The 20,680-nt window shown below is 37.3% G+C and overlaps 1 protein-coding gene across 1 annotated transcript in view; it reads left to right on the top strand.

Annotated features, from left to right (window-relative positions):
• AGMO (alkylglycerol monooxygenase) overlaps positions 1-20,680 on the top strand; it is a 181,090-nt gene that overhangs the window by 106,384 nt on the left and 54,026 nt on the right. The window contains 3 exon segments of the mRNA XM_065669216.1: positions 448-560; positions 9,341-9,427; positions 10,437-10,542. Of these exon segments, the coding sequence (XP_065525288.1) occupies positions 448-560; positions 9,341-9,427; positions 10,437-10,542 (306 nt within the window).

Genomic DNA, 20,680 nt, shown 5'->3' with positions numbered 1-20,680 from the left:
TTGTGTAATTTGCTTGGACCTCTTAATGCTACTGGATCAGTATTAAAAACTCTACACATGCAATTTGAAATTAGCAAATTAGCTGTCATAAAGCATAGGGGAAGATGAAATGGGAACAGAAACTGAAGGAAATGAATGGGTTTAGCTGTGTGTTTTTATTTGAAGGGAATTTTTTTTTTTATTTATCTTTTCATTATTCACTTCCTGAAGAGATTTCAAAACTGTTCTATAGTGTACGGTATTTTTTCTTTTAGCTGTTAACATACACACACAAAGCATTAAACTCTGTCTCACACTAGGTAGTACATAAATCTAATAGTGGATTACCTTTGTGCAATTATCTATGTCCCTTAACCATTTTTGTGTTTGTAAGTATAAAGAATACTAAGAAATAACAGGCTGGAGCAGGTCATTGTCAAAAGCTGTTATCTGTTTTGCTTCATACAGATCACTAGAAAAGAAGTTCCCTTCAATCCAAGTATACCAGTTTATCTTGATTGCTATGCAGTTGTACATTTTGCTGTAATAATGGACTTATATACTGAACTCCTTGCTGCTGTGACTGTAAGTAATCTCTATAAGACAGTATGTCATGCTAACAGTTATATCGTGCACAACATGTTGAAGTAATGAAGCATTGAATAGAGGATCTACAGCCTGACTCATATCTTATTTAAACTATTAAAATAACAACTAGATTCTGTAAAAAGAATCAACATAAATGGATACACATAATAAATATGTTTTCTATTATTCATTAAACATTATTTAGTAACCATTTCAGTTAATTATAGATGAATATACTTAAGCAATTAAACAAAAAAAATAATGTGTGTTCCATAGAAGACATATATGTGAGCTTCAATTTTTAGGACCTCATAAGAGGAAAAATGTACCTCAGACATGAAACTATGTAGATTTTAAGATGTCAAGGTTGTTCATATTGTTAATTGCCCAGGCTTCAGAAGGAAGATTGCAAAGGTTTTGTCGTGGTTGAAGATGGAAAGCTTGGTTCAAAATTGCGGTTCAAAAGTGAAGTTCAAAATTGGAGGAGCACAGACTCAGGGCAAATCTTTTTTCCAGTTTTGAGCATAGAACAGCAATGATAGAAATAGAGCAGGGAGAGGTACATATTTACCACCTTGCATTTGGGCTGATAAGATCTCCCTTGTAATATGAGATGGTTCCTCCATCCATATCTGACAGTCTGTGAAGGCCACTTCTGCCTTTCAAGAAGCAGGACATTAACTGCTTCCATGGCTTCAGCCTTCCAATCTCCTTTTCATTCTTCCACCCTTGACAACTCTTTCTTCTTTAATACAGCTAAGATCTTCTAGTTATGAAACATAATTTTAATACATTTAATATTCCCACAAATCAGTCAAAGACCTACCAAAACAACACAAAAATCTGTCATATGGATAAAATGCCCTTGGGCCTTCTTCTTAAGCCCTTTCTGAAACCACTGTGATTAAAGCCTTGTATTTGTGCCAGCCATGTTGCCGCAGGCCTTCTGTGAGGGTGCCAGGGGCTCCCTGGGTTCTTCAGTCTCTGCTTGCCTTCAAAGCTGCTTTGTCCCAGCACACTCACCTGATGATCTCCAACCCTGAGCTAACGGTGGTTACTGTCCGCTGCCCACCTCAATGGACAGTGCAGGACAGCACCCTTCCTGCTGGGGCCAGGCCCTGTCCCCTGGCTGCCACGAGCTCCATGCCCCTTGCCCGAGGAGCAGCCCCTCACACTGCACCCCAGTGGCTTTGCCCATGACCAACATGACTGGATCCAGCCAAGAGGCAGATTTCTAGAAATAAGTCTTTTTCACATAACTGGCTGTGGTCATCCATGAAGGATTCCAGAAGCCTGCAAAGCCATTTCAAAGTTGTCAGAAATCTTGTCTGAACACTGACGTTTTGGTCTTCCATCTGAGATATTCCTCTTGTATTCCAGAGTGAGAAGGACAGGAGAAGGTCTCTGCCTGCAATAATTTCTTGGGATAGGAGGCAGCAGGCTTATAGCAGCTCTGGCAGTTCTGCATATACTATCTGCTATAGCTCTGTCTCCCCCCACAGCCCCATTTTTGGTTAGATATAGTGTGAGCAGCACATCAGACCAATGGAATGATGTGATTTTCAAGAAAAGTTTAAAGAGTGTTTTACACAGCATTCCCAATATAATATAAAAGCTACCTCAGACATACTCTTCTGATTCATACAAAGTTATTCTACACATTGTGTTCACCCCTATAAAGGGTCATGCTGCAACTGCAGGGAATTTGAAGATTACTAAATTGTCTGAGGCTTAGTCTATTTTGAGTACTTTCGAAGACAGGAAATTAAGCCAAAGGTAAAGATAAATACCTCCAATGTATACAAGATACACAGTATGCATGATTGCCAATGATCTGATATTGAGAAATGCCTCTGCAAGATTTTCCAGATATGATTCTAGATTCCTACATACCAGAAGCAAATAATTTTTGCATAGGGATCAAACCGGGGTGGGGGTGGGGGTGGGGGGTGAGGGGGGTGTTGGGGATGGGGTTATTCAGTTTTTGTTTTGTTTTGTCTTTTTTTACTTTGTTGCTGTTGCTTTTAGCAGTGGGAAGTAAGAAGTCTGCTCATGATTTTTTTCCTATTGTATTCTTTTCTCTTTTTGCCATTTTCTGGTTCTGGAAGGAAAAATGGATGGTCCAGATTATTTTCTCTTCTGATAACTGCAGCTGTTTAAGAATAAGTAATAAGGGAAGTTGAAAAATGCACCCAAGCCCAGATGATCACTAAATTCTTGCAGTCCTGGAGGAAATATCCTGAATATCCACCACTTGTGAACTTATCATAGAGACCAACTAGAAAATTCTCCGCACAAAACTGCCATGTAATAAGGTAGTAAGCAGAAGAAAAGAAGGAGGAGAGCACAGACGCCTAGAAGCACCTCATCTCAGGGCATAAACCTTCAGCGTGGGTGTAGAAAGTGCTGGTCCCAAGGCAGAGTTTCAGCATTGCTCTGCAGTATAGTAGGGAAGCTGTCATGAGAAGGAAGCCTGTGTATGAGTAACTTTACTTGGCAAAAATCTTTCTTCAATATCAGTTTTCCACTACACTGAGTTATGCAATGTCTATGGATACAACTGGAACTTTCTGTCTGGCTATGAATTATGTCATAACTGTGGCATAGCTCCATAAATGGAGACAGTTGACTGTTTTCCTCATTTCTAGGTATAAGTTCCATTTCATAATAGCCATAAGACACAGCACACAGCTATTACATTTCTCAAGTGATTACAGTTGCTCAGTGTTTGGTCTCACGCCCTGTAGAAGTGTTAAATTTCTCTATCTGTAAAGAGCAACCATATACTGTCTGTCTGAATGACCTACATTTAACTTATAAAAAGAGCAAAACAATAAAGAACAAATATATATTTTCCACAGGAGAGAGGATGCAGTGTTTATTTTCTATATAGTGCTCTGCACCACATCCAGAGAATAAAAATTACTTCTGAGCTCTGCACATCTATATCTGATCCAAAGCTCCTTGAAGAAATGGGATTTGGATCAGTCCCAGAGAGAGTGCTAGGAGTGTAAGACTGCAGAACGTTCAAAGTGAAAGTCTCATAGTTCCAGAACTGCATGTATCACATAAATCAAAGTGAAATGTACCTTAAACACATTTTGCAGTGTCTTTTTTAGCTTTTGATAGATACTGTAGCATTTATTGTGCTTATAATGCTATGAACATGTGAGCAGTTTCAGTTAAAGGAAAAGTAGTAAAGGGTAAGATAGATCTCAAAATCTGAGAACACAAATAATATATCCATTCAGCAGGACATAACCAAGTAGTATATATGGAATATTGCTAAGTTTTTTAGTAATTCTGAGTTAAAATAAATTCATAGTAAGACACCTAACGTTACCATTTTCATAGAGTTGTATTAGCATAATTAATTTGAATATTGAAAGTGTCTGATGTATGACAGCAGGGCATCTGTTAACTCATGAAATGTGCTGACATAATTCCTAGCAGTTCTTTTGAAACAGAATTCATCAGGATGAGAAAAAGCATCCATGTTACTCTTCAAAAGGAATAAATCAATCTAAGTTATTTGAAATATTAAAGTCAAATTGGAATATTTCAATGTTCATCTAAATACACACTTGGAATAACATGTTTCCTTCATTTAAATGAATTATTTTTTATTTCTAAAAAAGTATAAAATAATAATGCTATGGCATTCTGTTGATTACAAAGGCATGTAAACTTCTCAAATTCTATAACAGCCCCCCCCCCCTTTTTATAAAGGCTCTGAGATATTTTTAAGCTTTCGACGAAATCGAAATCCAACAGAAATATTTTTTTCTGATTGATTGCAGCCAATAACCACATTGCAAAGTTGTGGCTGACTTGTGATTGGGGAACCTGCTGTGGTCACGCAGGCTTCTCTGTTTATACAAATACTCCAGTATATAAATACATAATTTATTTTATATATACATCCATGCATATTATGTTTAAGTGGAATGAGGATGCTGGCACTAACAAATGTGTAAAAGACACATTCTTTTCACACTGCAAATTGCAGTGTGTAGATTTAATGTATGATGTTTACTTTAGTGATATAACCCACTGAGTATTTTGTTGATTTTGGTAGAGTAATGCCTAGAAAATGAATGCCTCGGCTGCCAGTATCCACTTCATAGGGTGATATATGTTTGAAAGTAAATAAAAGAATCAAGCAGCGTGTAACTATACCACTGGAGCTATAAAGAGAAAGTTATGGAAGCAAACAAATAATGCTAAAAGTTATGCTACGTGGCTGTTTTTCTAAAAGCTGCTATTCCCAAATGGCATCATGACGTATTTTACCACAAAATTCTTGGTAGTCCTTGACTAGGAGCACAAATGAAGGAACATATTTTTTTACTGTATGTGAAAGTGGTGCATGTATCTACAGTGAAGGGTAACTTATGCCTTCATGGTTCCCAGTAAGGCTTTATGTCTCACCTTTCATCACTCCAGAAAGCTGAAGACTTGGGAAGTGGAAGGCTGCAACACTGTACTCAGCCATTACAGTGCCATGTATCTGTGTGAATGTGATGATAGTGCCAGTTAACTCTGCAATTAACTGTAACCTGTGGGTTGTTCTTTAGGGTCCTCCAGTCCTTCACATTCTGAGCCACAGGTGGCATTGGACTGTATGAAGTTGTACAGACAGCTAGTGTTGAAAGTGTTATGGTTCAAGTAGGAGAGCATCTGAAAAGAAATGCAAATTGACCTGAAAAACAGAATCTGTAAAATGTGATTGTGCATGGCTCAGGTAGTTATTATGCCAAAAAAAGTGCTATTATATAGCACTTTAACCATTTAAAGATAAAGGCTTTCTTATATTTGAGTTTAATTTTCCTAAATTACAAAGTTGCTTTAGTTCTTCTGAGTTACTAACATAAGTTAAAATGTATTTCTATTTTCTTTTTCTTTTTTTTTTTTTTTTTTTCCCTACTGGAAATCCGTGTTTTAAACTGAACTGCAATTTATTAATTTCCTTTCAAGTTCTTAATCTATGCTTTTTTCTTCTGTGGTTAGATAAATGTGGAGAGTCAAATGATAAGTCCAGGCTCCAATTTTGCACATCTTAGAGAAAATGCTGAAGATAATTTTGCAGGATCACACTCCAAATTCTTGTATTTAGTCTTTTCTTTCTTTGTGGAGAAAAAGCTGCAATCTGAATTACAATATTAGTGTCTCTAATATCAAACTTACCGTATTTCAGGGTCAATCAGTAACAATATAATAGAACAATAATACTAAAAATTGCTATTGTTTCCTGAAAATATGTTAACTTTAAAATATCTTTTCCTACTCTTCTAGAAATAGTAATTGAAATATATCTTTAAGCAAAGAAAGGAATTAAAAATTAATTAGAGAAGTTGATCCCAAAGTGCCTGCTTTGGCGAAGTGTTTCCATCATCCACTCAAATCCAACTCTTGGTGCAGGGACCAAATTTAGCCTCTAGATTTGCAGTCCAGTGAGTGACAAGAAATATAATAATTCAGAAGGTGCTCTCTCTCCACTGATTACAGAGAAAGCCTAGGCTAATAACGGGTTTTTAGGCACTTCAGTAAACGTACTTAATGTAAGGTAGAATGAATCAGCATCTGAGTTTTCTGAAACTGGAACACAAGAAAACCCAGCTACCTAGGACCTCGTAATTGATTGTCTAATGCTAACCAGTTTGGAAACACTGGGAGGGCAGGGGAATGTGAAATAATACAGCTCTTTTGAATTAGAAATTGGAGACACCCATATGCATTCATCGCAGGTACTGCTGGATTCTTCCTGAAGACACATACTAACATTTGTTGTCTCAAAACCATTGCAGGTTCATTCGTTTTCCATAAAGTGTAGTTTTACCCATATGTTGTATTGTGAGTTGCTTGAAACCTGGATTTGATGTTTAGTTGTCTTTCCTTCCTAAAGGGGATACAAAACCTTATGTTCCTTTTCTCAGAATAGTGCCCTACCCTTGTGGAAACATTTTTAAGGCAGCCTGTAGAAGCTAGTGCATTGCACGGGGAACAAATCAAAATCAGACCCACCTGGCCAGAAGGACTATGTTTTAAAAAAGGTATAATTCTCCAACTTAAAGATGAGGATAGTCTCTAAGAAAAAAAGTCTTGAATTCCAGCCCTAGTTCCTGACAGACTTCTCTATTTGACAAGTAACAATCATTGAAAAACATATCAAAACATTTTTTAAGAAATTCATGAATGAATTCCCTTGTGCCTGTGACAAATCATGCTCTTCCTCATGCAGTTCTTGAATTTTTCTCTGACCCAGTTTCTACAGGAAGCTGAAGTGGTGGTTGAATTTACTGTGATTAGATGAGCAGTTTAAGAACTACTAATTAAACTTAAATAGAGTCTGTGCCTGATTTTTATAAAAAAAAACCCCAGACTTTCCAAAAGTGTTGTCACTTCAGAACAAATTGCTTCATGTTAATAATGCAAAGCCTTCTGAACTTAGAACATCTGTGGGATTTTCAGATTCTAGAAACTGAAGTTTTCAAAAAGAAACACCCTCGGTTTAATCTTTTGTTGACAAATTTTAAAAAGTCTGTCTGGAATTCGCAAACTTATTCCAAGTGATACAAACCTTGAAAAAGGATTATAAACCCACTTTACTTAAGTGAGAATCTCAGCACATAACTGCTATACCAAGTCCCCCCGCAGTTCAATATCTAGCTGAATATCCTCTCTCCAGTGGTGCACCAATAGCATATGCCCAGGGTAAGATCATAAGAAAAGCATAAAAATATCCTTTCTCAAGGTCTACACGTAGGTAGATGGTGGTAATCATCCGTCTGAGGTTTTGCAAGTTTATCATGAGGAGGGTTGAAACAGATTGGAAACATAGCAATGCAGTAATGAACTTGATATATCCTCGTATAAACCTGTGCAACAGAGTGGCTTGACAGGTGTCGTTTGTGAGAAGTGTGTTCTGGCTTGTAAACTGGTGGGCTGCTGTTTAGCTTGCGTATTGCTGGGATTGTGGAATTTTGTTTTTCAGTAACTGCTTCTTAAGGATATCTAAGTAGGTGCTTGTGATTCTTCAGTAAAACAACAGAAACCTGCCCCAACTGAGTGTGTGGTTTGATCTGTTTTACAAACATGGGCACTGTAAGTTCACACAGCTGTAAAATTTGAGAATATCCTCTTGTGGCCTCCCACGCTCACAGATACTTTACATCTCTTTGAGGGGTAGGGGCCACCACCAAAGGAAGGTGGGCATTTAACCGAGTGGGATTTATTGAAATCAGGGCAGGCATGCCTAGATTTTTATTTTTCCAGTGCCTATAGTCTTGACGTGCAAGATGCTGTTCATAAACCTTAATGCTATTGAAGCCCAAAAAGATTCCTGTAACTCAGCCAGATCCACTACTTTTGTTTTGGGCTTTTTTGTTGTTTTTTAAATGAAGAAACAAAGGCTTTTCAAAACTAATATTTGAAAGGAAGTCAGGGAGGGAACAAGAAAACTGGTTAAATATTTGATTTTCAAGGGCAGCTGTGTAGAATACATAAACATTTAATAAATGAAAAGAAAAAATCAACCTTCACAATGAAAATAATATCTGTTTTCCTGAGTTTTGTTTATATCATTTAGATTTAAGTCCTCATCCAAGTACTAATACACCTATTAATGTTTGAAAGTGTTTTAAGTCTGATTGAAGTTAGTTGTATGAGTTGAAATGTTTTGCTGAATTGGAACCAAGTGTCAAGTTGTCATGAAGGGACAACATTAATTTTGTTTCTTCTTAACTATGGTCATATTGTCATGTCATATGAATTCTTACTCTTACCAATGTTTTGTTTTGATATCCACTGGGATTTATAGATGACTGTTTTAAAGACCTGGTAACATAAAATGAAGAAAACGATGAGGGCTGCTGGGATTTTTATCTAGAAATAAGTTTGCTCCCTCTTGAGTAAAGGCATAAGAGAACCAAGTAACTTGGGGAAAACACATAGTGCAGAAGGGAGTATCTTAATCATTATTTTAGAAATACAGCATTCAGGAGACAGCTGTATGTAGCACTCCAGGTAAGTGTGCTATGCAGAGCTGGTATTTTGGTTGTAAAATTTAAAGTAACAGATTTCTTTAAAAGCAGGCACTAACATCACTGACTGAGGAAGCTGAAGCTACTGTTCTGTTAAAGCTGAATTTCTCTTCAGAAAGTTTCTCTAAATGAGTTCTTTGTGTGCATCAAAAGCAGCGTGACCAGCAGGTCGAAGGAGGTGATCCTGCCCCTCTACTCTGCTCTTGTGAGACCTCACCTGGAGTATTGTGTGCAGTTCTGGTGTCCTCAACATAAAAAGGACATGGAACTGCTGGAACAAGTGCAGAGGAGGGCCACGAGGATGATCAGGGGACTGGAGCACCTCCCGTATGAAGATAGGCTGAGAAAGTTGGGGCTGTTTAGCCTGGAGAAGAGGAGGCTTCCTGGAGACCTCATAGCAGCCTTCCAGTGTCTGAAGGGGGCCTATAGGAATGCTGGGGAGGGACTCTTCCTCAGGGACTGTAGTGACAGGACAAGGGGTAACGGGTTAAAACAGGGGAAGTTTAGATGGGATATAAGGAGGAAGTTCTTTCCTGTTAGGGTGGTTAGGCACTGGAATAGGTTGTCCAGGGAAGTTGTGAATGCTCCATCCGTGGTGGTGTTTCAAGGCCAGGTTGGACAAAGCCCTGGGTGAGATGGTTTAGTGTGAGGTGTCCCTGCCCATGGCAGGAGGGTTGGAACTAGATGATCTTGAGGTCCTTTCCAACCCTAACTATTCTATGATTTTATGATTCTATGTTATCACAGGGAACTGTTCTCCTGAGAATTGGCTTTATCATTCTTTCCCTGGCCTGTTTGGGACTAGTTGTGGAGAACAGGTAAGATGCAAAGATGAATATAGATAGAATCAAATACATATGTTGCTGCCTATTGACTAGAAAATAGCATATAGCTAGGCAGCACCTAAACCTAGGAGTGTTCCCATACCAATTACCAATTTATCTATTGTTGCTTGCAGAAAAGTTAGGGATGGGCTACTCACTTCTGTTCTTGTATTTGTTGGGTTCACATCTCTGGGTTTGGGACTGGCAGACCAGTGAGACCTGCAGGCTGTCCCAGGGCTGCTCAAGTTCACACTGCAACCATATTATGTCAGTTCTGTGTTGCATGCTGTAGGTGCCAGATACAGTAGTGGTATATGAAAAACACACAGTGTAGCTCAGAGTAGACTCAAAATCATGTGAAGAATGGTGCTAAGACTAGATTTAATCAGCAGAGATTCAAATCAAATTGGATCTTAAATATACCTGCACAGTGAGGTGTACAGTATGGATGTAGTCCTTACAGGCAATATGACCCTACAGAAGACTAAATATCAGCTACAGTTTCTTACAAAGAAGCTATTTGACCTGCCAAAGCAGAAGTGTGGGATAGAAGCTTCCTTTGAGATTGAGGTACCGGTTCTTCTTTGCATGTGCTGGTCATTTTATTTTCAGAAGGGAATACCTTTCACTTATATGGATTAAACAGTTTCTTTCAGGATAGGTAAAAATCTATCAATATAACAAGGATGTGTATAGCTTAGGGAATTATGAATGTGAATCAGTAAAACTTTAAAGAAATACACTTCTGAAAAGATTCTGGACTATTTATGTAGAAGTGTTGAGTATTGTCAAAAGACAATAGCTATATGTGTGTGAGTATTCTCACTCCCAGCAAATTCAGTTTTACAAGTCCATGTAAGGTGTAAACTTTAAAAATTATAAGGTTAAGAAAGACAACTTGGTATAAGTGCAAGACATCAGATTATTTCTACATTCTCTTTTTCATTCAAGTTATCAAAGAATAAAAGGTTGGATGTTAATCTGAAGAACTTCCCATTTCTAGGCCTAAAGCAGGAATTTTGGAAATCATCCGCTGCTTAGTCTTCATGGGTGCGTACAAACTTGACTGCTTCAGGAGTCAGTTTTCTTCCTTGGGCTATGCATATGAGGTAAGACATTTATTATGAAGTGTCTATGCTGATGACTCTAGATTTTTTACCTTTTTAGGAAAAGCTGAAGCATTAATATTTTGCTTCTGCATATTATTATTATATTTAATTATAATGATTAATGATTTGATTAATAATAATTAAATAAAAATATAAGTGCTTGGCAGCTGGATAGTCATAAATATCAAATATTTTGTTCTGTACTTATACTGTATCTCAGTACAAACTGAGGCCACTGACAACCGTAGGATACTGGACTAATAGACCTTTGGTCTGATTAAATATGATTGCTTTTGTCTTCTTAGGATTTATTTTTATCTTGTTTGTGACTTGATTTTTAATCTACTGTTGTGGTTTAACCCCAGCTGGCAATTAAGCCCTACACAGCCACTCACTCAGTCCACTCATGATGGGATGGGGGAGAGAACTGGAAGGGTAAAAGTGCAAAAACATGGGTCGAGATAAATTCAGTTTAACAGGTAAAGCAAAAGCTGTGTGTACAAGTAAAGCAAAACAAGGAATTAATTCACCACTTCCCATGGTCAGGCAGGTGTTCAGCCATCTCCAGGACAGCAGGGCTCCATTGCATGTAATGGTGACGTGGGAAGGCAAACGCCGTCACTGCAAACATTCCCCCAAACCCTTCCTTCTTCCTCCGGCTTTATATGCTGAACATGACATCATATGGTATTGGACATTCCTTTGGTCAGTTGGGGTCAGCTGTCCTGGCTGTGTCCCCTCCGGACTTCTCCTGCACCTCCAGACTGCTTGCTGGCGGGGAGGTGTGGGGAGCAGGAAAGGCCTTGACTCTGTGTAAGCACTACTCAGCAGTAACTAAAACATCCCTATGTTATCAGCACTGTTTTTGGCACAAATCCAAAACATAGCCCCACATGAACTGCTAGAAAGAAAATTAGTTCCACCTCAGACAAAACCAGCACATCTTACCTTTTTCTTATTTTTCATTATAGTTGGTATTTCATAATAACTCTGTTGTTAGTATTATCTGAATTAAATAACACTGAGTCATTAATATGGTTCTGGTTTGAATACTCAGTTCTGGTTACTAGCAAAGACAGTTATCAGCAGGGTTGTGAATGAGTTGCTAGACTAGTAGAACTGTTGTCAGAAAGTTACGTTTTGGCTTAAAACCAGAAAAGAATGAAATAAACCAGTAGGGACTGAGATTCAAATCAAGTTCAAAATGGTTTCTTTGACTTGAAACATCTACAAAATTTACAGCAACTTTCCTAATTTGAGGTTTCTAGTAGTAGGGCTGATTCTCCTGCTTTTCTAAGAGTTCGGGCATGGACTCGAGAATGGAAAAATAGCTTATGCTACTGTGTTTTTTGCGGGGGAGGGGTTGGGGGTTTATTTGTTTTGTTTTGTTTTGGTTTTTTTGTCATTTTACTTTGGATAAGAAACAATAACTACCAGACAATATTTAAAGCTAGATAAATACCGTTAATTAAGCATTTGATTGCTGTTTTCCCCCCCATATTATTACATTGTCAAAGTTCTCATATATAAATCAAACAGTTCTTGAATTCCTTTGATAAGAGTATGCCAGAACTCAGCAGACATTTTAAGCATTTTGCTTGCTTAACTATCACTTGGAAAACTTTATTATTTACTGAGTAGCCTACTGCAGTCATTAGGCTTGAAGCAAAGAATTCTAAAATTTGGCAATTAATTCTGTAGCCCTTGAGAGATAGCTCTCCGACTTGAATTATTTGGCTATTCTAACTGGTTTGGGGGAGAATAATATGTCAAAATATACATGCTGAATTTAAAAAAAAAGAATTAATGTACCGGCCTTGGTGATGTGTGTATGTGCATATGTGAAAATATCTCTTACTAAGAAATTAGTAAAATTATGAGATTGTTGTTTCTATTGTTTGTAGGGAACTATACAGCTTCCTATTCTTTCAAGAATAAAGTAACATGAAAAGGTTCTTGTTCTGTTCTTTACATGTATCTGACATTAAAATTTTAACTTATTGCCATCTTGAGTTCTTCCCTGTTGTACTTTTCTATCCTTTTTTCTGTCTAATGTTTTTCCTTTCATCACAGAATCATAACATGGTTAGAGTTAGAAATGACCTTAAGATCATCTAGTTCCAACTCCCTGGCCATGGGCAGGGACACCTTCCACTAGACCAAGTTCCTCAGGTCCCTGTACGACCTGTCGGTCCTTTATATTATACTTCTCTGTTTTTTTTAGTCCCTTATTTGGAACTGGCTAGGTAGCCCATTTTTAACAAGAAACAGGAGTAACTTGCTTCTCTCTTACCCTCATTGCCCAGGTAATTGTGTTAGCCAGCAGGTCTGGCTTAGGCAGCTGAGAATTTTTTCTTTAGTGAAGTGATGCAACTTGCTGTGGAGCAAGAAACATTGCTAATACTGAGGCTCAGGCAAGGTGGAAGAAAAATGAACCTAGAGTGTGTGAGAATGTGTTTTTGCTGAAGATGCAATATGGTTGTTCACTGTGTCAGGTCTAGTAAGTACAGTGTTGGATCTGTTGATACTGTGAATTTGTGTTTACCTGCCTTGGTTATATAGGAAATTTGTGTGATTTTTTTCTGATTATATAAAGATATTTTTCTCCCTGCTATTATATTTGAAGTTGTTCCAAGATTTACTTCTGGGGATCTCTCCTGGTGTCCTTTCTTTCTTCAAACAAGAAAATAATTTGAAATTATCAGGATTAGAAAAGTGACCTCTTTAATTCTCATGGGAGGTGGAGCAATGCACGCTTCTCAGCATGCATTTTCTGATTCTTGTGTGGTATTTCATATGGATGGTTAGGTGAAAGTAACAGAGGTTTTTTTTTGTTTGGTTGGGTTTGGTTGGGTTTTTTTTAAGAAAAAAAGTGGTTTGAGGATTTTTTTTGATCTTAAAAAATTGTTTCTTGAGTGGAGGTCTCTGAAAACCTTGATGATAGGGGGCAGAGATATATTTGAGTGGTTATAGATAGACAGGAAACTGAGAAACTAATGTGCTTTTGCTTGAAGATCTCTGCTACCTCATCCTAGTTAGTTTTCCTTAGGCTGATTACTTCATGCCTGTGTAATGTGATGATCATGTTTATTACTAAAGCCAAATCATTTTCTGTCAGACTGGGCCTGGAGTCTCCCAACTGCCTGGAGTCTCCTAACCACCTGGAGGAAGCAGAAAACATTGCTTGTGTGTTCAGTTATGTGACAGTTCAGCAGGCACGATATGCAAAAATAAATCTGTGATGATGGTGGACGTCTTCAAAGTGTTTCCATCCAAATGCTATGGTTTGGCATCGGCCAACGTATTCCATGAGCAGATTTTGGTCAAGCACTAGCTGCTATTTGACAGCAGTACTAATGAGGAGCAAGTAGAAATGAGAGACATTGACATGTTGTTGGAACTGGTCTTAAATATTTTCACCAACTTCTCTCATAGTGGCTGCAACTCAGTACTGAGAAAGACTTTCAAGCTAAGTGGCTAGAACTGAGGATGCTGGAGGAGGTAATGCAGATGTCTGTCTTGATGGGCTTGTTTATCTTTTACCTCTGTTTCTGCTAAGGTGTTGTATCTGCTAGTAGATCTCACCCACACTCCTCTTGCACTGCAACTTCATAGGGTGCATTCATGGTGTGCACTGGCAGTCATGTATTAATTTACAGGTATGAAGGAAAAAAATCTAGGAAAAAATTCATTGGGGAAAAGAGGGGAAAAGAGAGGTTGTATACATGTGCAATATTTTAAATTAATAACTTATTTTCTGTTTTATGTGGGCATGCAATGCATTAGAAATGTAACCAGCTTTGGAAGAGATATAGAATCTTGTGCTGCAGAGTATAATTCAGCCCATAGCTAATGGATGCAGAAATGAACTTGGTTGTGGTCAAATTATTTACTCCTCCAGAGCATCTAAACTTGGTAGATGCAACTGTTCCAAACACTTTTAGTGACAGTACTCTGTACCAAATGGACTGCTTCTCTGATCTTTGATGCAATTCTAGTATTTATTATGAGTGTGTCAACTAATTTGTTTGGATAAAATATATAATATCCCTTTGTTAAGGAACTGATTTGCACTGTATTCTGTGTCCCACAGCAGTCCCTCTTAATGTGATATATTACCACACTACTTATTTCTGCTTTCATCATACAACGACTTGCTGTTACCTCGTTTCTTAGTGTAATTTACCAGCATTAGAATACTGATTTATGAGTTCTGACTTAAACATTTACTCATAAGAACTTATTTCCACAAAGATGATAATTTTCTGCTCTGGAACATTTTTCTTTGGTCCCTTGTTATGATCATCTGTGCCACTTTTCAAGGAGCAGCATATCCCATATTTGGTTTCCATTAAGGTGAAAGCTCCATGCCCTGCACTGTGATTTATGACCTCAGCATTTATGCAGTCTCTGTGCCTTAACTAGATCTGCTGGTGTATTTTAAATGTATTTTAGAAATGAAGCTGGAGATGGAAGGAAACTCTACTGCCTTATGATAAAACGTCTTGTCAGCACACATGGAATTAAACAAACACAACTTGTAATCTGTATTTTCTATGTTAGCTTCATTCAGAAAAGTCTGCTGTACCATGCAGTGTATCCCTGAGACTGGACTTTTAATATTCTTGACAACTGCCCTAAGGGGAATAATGTCCCTTAGAAAAAGTCACAGTAAAATCTGGCAGTAGATTAAGTTAGTTTCCACTTAGGTGTGACAGCAGAGTCGTTACTGATTTTAGGCTTAGACAGTTTGAGAGTCGGCTTCACCACCATCAACTAAAGACTATGATGTATAGTTCCAGATGCTCTGGCCAATTGACCATAAAATTGCTCTGCATTTCTGGCAGAGCAGCCAAGCTGGAGCTTTTAAAATCTCCACTCCCCAAGCTCAACACCCTCCCCCCTCTGCTTAAAAGCTGCTCATTATTCTTCTTCTGCCCGCTGATCTTAGCAAAAGAAAAACTTCTGGAATCAATTAGAAGTGTCTGCACTTGATGAGATTTGCACGTGAGTTCGGAATTGTGAGGCTTTGATAGTGTCAGCCAACAGCTGCAGTTTCAGGTGGTAAAATCGGGGAAGGAATTTTCCAGGGTTTATTTACAATCATAAAATAAAACAAAAATCAAGACAAGTTGGAAACCATCTAATGTGTCATTAAAATGAAGCCTGAATTGGGTTATATGTTTATTTTGTCTGAAAAAAGTAAACTGGCGGTTTATTATCAGGATCTTTTCAATTACCTTGCAATTATTAGGCTGTATAGAGTGGTTGTAATAAAATGCAAGCTATGGTCTGCTTGCTGTAGTTTCAACTACGAAAGAGGCATCTGCTGTTACTTTTGTCACTTTAATTGCTTGACAAGACAAGGAGGTAGTCATACTTAAAAGAAATCAGAAGCATGCAGTCAAAGATGAAGCAAAGGTAGTACTCTGAAGAAGAAAATACATATCCACACCTATTGTCTGAAATTTTGTGTTTTGCTCTGTCAGCACTCACATTGATAGTTGTAAAGTTTATTTTCTATCTTTCTTAGCCCAAAGAAGTTAGTGATTGGCTTGTATCTGTATGTAACGTTTGCATTTTAAATATAACAGCCATGCCACATGAAATTATTAATGACCAGTTATACATTTAAGTGTGTCTTTGTAAAAAATAAAGCTGCCATTTCACATATGTTGTTTCTAATTTGCATTGCAGACTGGTTATGCTTAAAGCATATTTTTTCTAGTAGCAAGTAATGCTACAAACCCCATCAAACTGCATTCTTTTCTACATCATAATAACACATGGATAATAATAGAAATCTCCATACCAGTGAATTGCTTCACTGATATTAATCCCTGGTGACAACTGAGATATTCCACATGGGTAGATGTTTCTGTCTGTGTAATTGCAGTTCCAGTACTGGAGTATTAACTGACTTTTTGTTGATTAATGGACAAATGCATATATTTTTCATACCTGGATTTCTTCTGTAAAGGTAGTACTGGTAGGAGAACTAATCTGTAGAGTAATTTTGGTGGTTTTTTTCCTTGCTTTAAAGAGCTTAAAAAAGTAATTCCAGTGAAGGAGTGCTCAGAGTGCCTTGTTTGCAGTATTAGCCATTTGTGTAAGCACAAAGGCACCTCTGCATCACAACATAAGCAGCACTGGCATACGCTGGAGTGAGAGGCAGGTGCAGAGACAGACCTGCGCCATTTTGTATTGTGTAGGAGAGATGCAAAGGCAGCAGACTCATGTTTCCGATGCTTGGCAGAGACAATGCTTATGATCAGTTTACACTGTTACGCATTATACATTCAAAGTGGATTTAAAGGTACAGTGTAAAGCACATTAACATATTGCATTCTCTAAGAGTCAAAGGCAAAGGTAAGATAGGTTATTGCTGCATCCTGAATGAAAGACACTGGCTTACTTGCATGAGATTTCCTATCCACCCATACAGTGAGGAGATAAGCAGAAGACACCTTCTGCATCTCTCAGACTGTGTCCCCCAGCCATGCATCCCCAAAGGGGAGCCTTCCAGCCCTGCTGTGCCTAGCTGCTGCATGTGTGTGTGCTCCGTGCCCTAGCTGTCTTTAGCTTATCAAACTTACTTGCATGTATGTTTATTAGAACAACCTGATATGCAAAGTTAGTAGACTTTCCAAAAATCTGATGGTCTGCCACCAGAACTATTGCAACTAGCAGGCAGGAATTATCCTAATATTAAAGGGAGGAGAGCTGTACCTTTAAAGCCATGAAGGCAGATGTCTTAGTTTGAATTTTATCCTCAGTATGACAAGCAGAGGGATTGAATTAGCTTTTAGGAGATGACAGCTTTAATTAAGCTAGCTATTTCTGATGTGGAATAAATCTGGGTTTGGCAGATACATGGTGACCACAAAGAACCAGCCTAGTATTTAAAGAATTTTAGATATTTTTGTCTCACAAGATTTTAAGTAGAGAAAACCTAAATGCAAAAAGAGACATACAGTCCAGGGTTACCCAGTTTATACATCTGACAAGGGAAATGGAAGTACAAGATTCTTGTTCCCATAAATATCCCTTCCCACTTCTGTAACAGTGAGCAGAACATGGCAGCTGTGAAAACTTTGCACTTCTGGAGCAGAATGTCTGTGTAAGACCCACAAAATCAGCCTGTAACATCAGCCATTGCAAAGCCAAATCAATACTTGTATTTAAGAAGAAATTAACTGAAAATATTCTGTAATGTATTTTATTGGAATTGAGCAAAAGATTTTTTTTTTTTCAATCATCATTCTTTATTCAGAAGCTTCTTATGAGCAACAAGGAAAGAAAAGCGTAGTAAAAGTTGGGCCTTTGTTTTTCTAATACCAGCACCTGAAATAACCACAGAGTCTGAAAACTAGTTCATGACATTTGGGCAATTGCATGCTAAATTCTAACCAGTGCCTCTTGTCTAAAGTGGGCAATAGATCAATAAGATAAAATCAAGCCATTATCTTTGCTGTGATTTGTTTTCTGCCTTTTTATTACTGCCTTGTTATATCATTCCTTTGTACAAGTTCCGTTTTCTATGATGTTTAGAGTGAGGGAATATAGAGAAAGCAACAATACTATATTTATTTTATATTTTGGTATTATGCAAGGCAAAGAGAATGTTTCAGAATTTCTTTCTCTTGCCAATGCCAAATAAAAATTGCCTGATGAAAGAAGATTAGCAAATACTGTGTTTAACAACTGATTCCCAAATGCAGAACACACAAAACACTTTGTATGTTTAAGAGTTGGGAATAGGTGTTACGGGAAAAAAGTGCATGTAAAGCTTTAGTTATCACTTGAAACTAAGGCAAAATAATGCAGCAACCCCCTATTGAGTCTGAGAGTGATCACATCTGTCCTGACAGAATTTGTTTGGTTTATCTTCATGTGGAGCCCATGAAATGTCTGGAATAGGTTGTTTATTTTGCTGATTGGAAGCTAATATGCAGTTGAAAATGCCTGGGTTTAGTTTGAACATTTTAGATTTTGTGGAGAAAAGGATGATATATTTTGTCCTTACTATTACCTGAATTCATTGCACATCTGCATGCAACTATAAATCTCAAGTTATATTTATTTCTTTTCTTGTTGGCATCATGTAAGTTAGCTACAAAGAAAGGTCACGTATTAGGAAACAATTAAAAGTGGTGGTTAAGCAGGATGTTAAGAAGTAAAATCTGCCTATTAACTGCACTGTTTTATATCTACATGTCTCCATATCTATCTCCACTTTCCTTTATCTGCGAACAATCTAGTTAGATGATAACATCTTAAGGCAGATACCTGCCTTTGTGTATACCTAAAAGGGTCTACGCAGCTTCTGTGCGCTATGTAAACATTGAATAGAGCTGCCATCATCCTAGTTAAGTTCCTTGTAATTTTTTTTATTCCTGACTTTGAGTGAAGCCTACTGAACAGTTGCCTTGTTTAGAAAACTCATTCTTTAGAAACTCTTTTTCTTTAGAAAACATATTTTTAAAAGTTCTCTATTGTCTTCAGCTGAGTAGTCTAATTCTAGTATCTTGTTGGGCTGTCCTTGCTTTCAATGAAACTGTTGGACTATACTGAGTCTATTCCAAATGTGTCCTCCATACTATGTATGGATTATAATTAGCTCCTGGGGTTATCTGAGGCTTATTAAAATGCATCCCCAGACTATAAAATGTGTAAAAACCGAGGAATTCAACTGTCAGTCTTGTAAATTGGACCTAAGCATGTGTTACCAAGATATAAACAACCAAGAAGAGCTTCATAAATTTAAAAAATTAGGGAACAACTGGATAGAATATGCCATGCCCCTGGATAGAAGTCTGAACTGTGCAGTTGGCTGAAAAAAACAAACAAAAAAAAAGGCCTGTACTTTTATGTTTATATTTTTAAGGGCATTGAAAAATGCAGTTCTTAACTTTCTCCCTCTTTCCTTCTCTTCCCTTTTTTTTTTTTTTTCTTATATATGAAAAGGGAAAAATAGTGAAAGGGAGTGGAGAAGATTCATATGAGGACTTACACAGAAGAATTAATTTTTAAAAAGCCCTGAAGAATAAAAAGGAAAATAAATAATTTATGGGGAATTTCCAAAAAGAACAATTTTAACCAGTTTTATCAGTTGTGTATTTTCATCCTAGGCCAAGATTTCTGATCAAATCTATTTGCTCCACATAGAATTGTTCCTACCATTTTATGTCCCTCTGTCAGTAACTACACAAGAGTGAGCATATTTTGTTCTATCAATGTGCTGAATATTTGAATTGGTCAGTAAAGACTCAGCAGCTTTGCTGGAGTCTAAAACTGCCATTGCCCAGTGTGCTCTGCCCTGTTGACTCAAGTAAGAGAGAGCTATAGGAAACTTTTATTTTCTGGTTCACTAAGCAGAATAAAATAAAGATGATACAAAATAACTTAAGGTTCATGAAAACTGGAAACATTTTCACTTCTTTTGCAAAATAAAAGACAAAAACAAGTGGGAAGTTAGAGGCAGGTACTGGGAATATTTCATTCTACTTGGGCTGACACACTTTTGTTTTCACTTTACGGTTGTTTGGGTGTTTTTTTCCCACTATTATAAAATAACAGTCAAATGCCAGAGGTAAGTATTGCCTGAAACAAAACCATTTCATTCAAACTTCTCCATTTAAAATAAAATCAAAAGCCTTCAACTTGCCATAAATTCATTTATCTTGAAATTATGTATTTCAAGAAATAAATTGTTTGATATTGTTGAATTGATCTCTACTTCCAAGAGCAGAGAGAGTTAATAGAGTGCTTTATCTGAATATATGAGGATCTTGCCATTGAATGTAAGAAGCTTTCCATTAGCAGAGGGAAACTGGATATTAAAAAAAGCAAACACTGCCTAAGTTTTAACAAAGCCCTTGGTATTGGTAGAATATTAGGGCCTGAGATTCAGATCAGCTTTTTCAAATCGTGATTTTTTTTCTGTCCTTACACATTACTCAAAAGTAGTTCCCTTGAAATAGATAATTCTAGAGTAAGAAATTTTCAGTAGAGACTTTATGAAGATCTTAGAAAATGCTTTCTAAGGAGCTTGGAGGAGAGCTGGTTACATATATTGGGTGGGGAGAAATAGTGTCTCTGGTTTATGTATCTATGTAGTGCACAGCTATCAATGAAT

The sequence above is a fragment of the Lathamus discolor genome, chromosome 2 (genome assembly GCF_037157495.1).
Source record: "Lathamus discolor isolate bLatDis1 chromosome 2, bLatDis1.hap1, whole genome shotgun sequence".
In the NCBI taxonomy this organism is placed as follows: domain Eukaryota; kingdom Metazoa; phylum Chordata; class Aves; order Psittaciformes; family Psittacidae; genus Lathamus; species Lathamus discolor.
The sequence above is the reverse complement of the archived record's forward strand: the minus strand, read 5'-3'. Positions and strand labels throughout refer to the sequence as shown.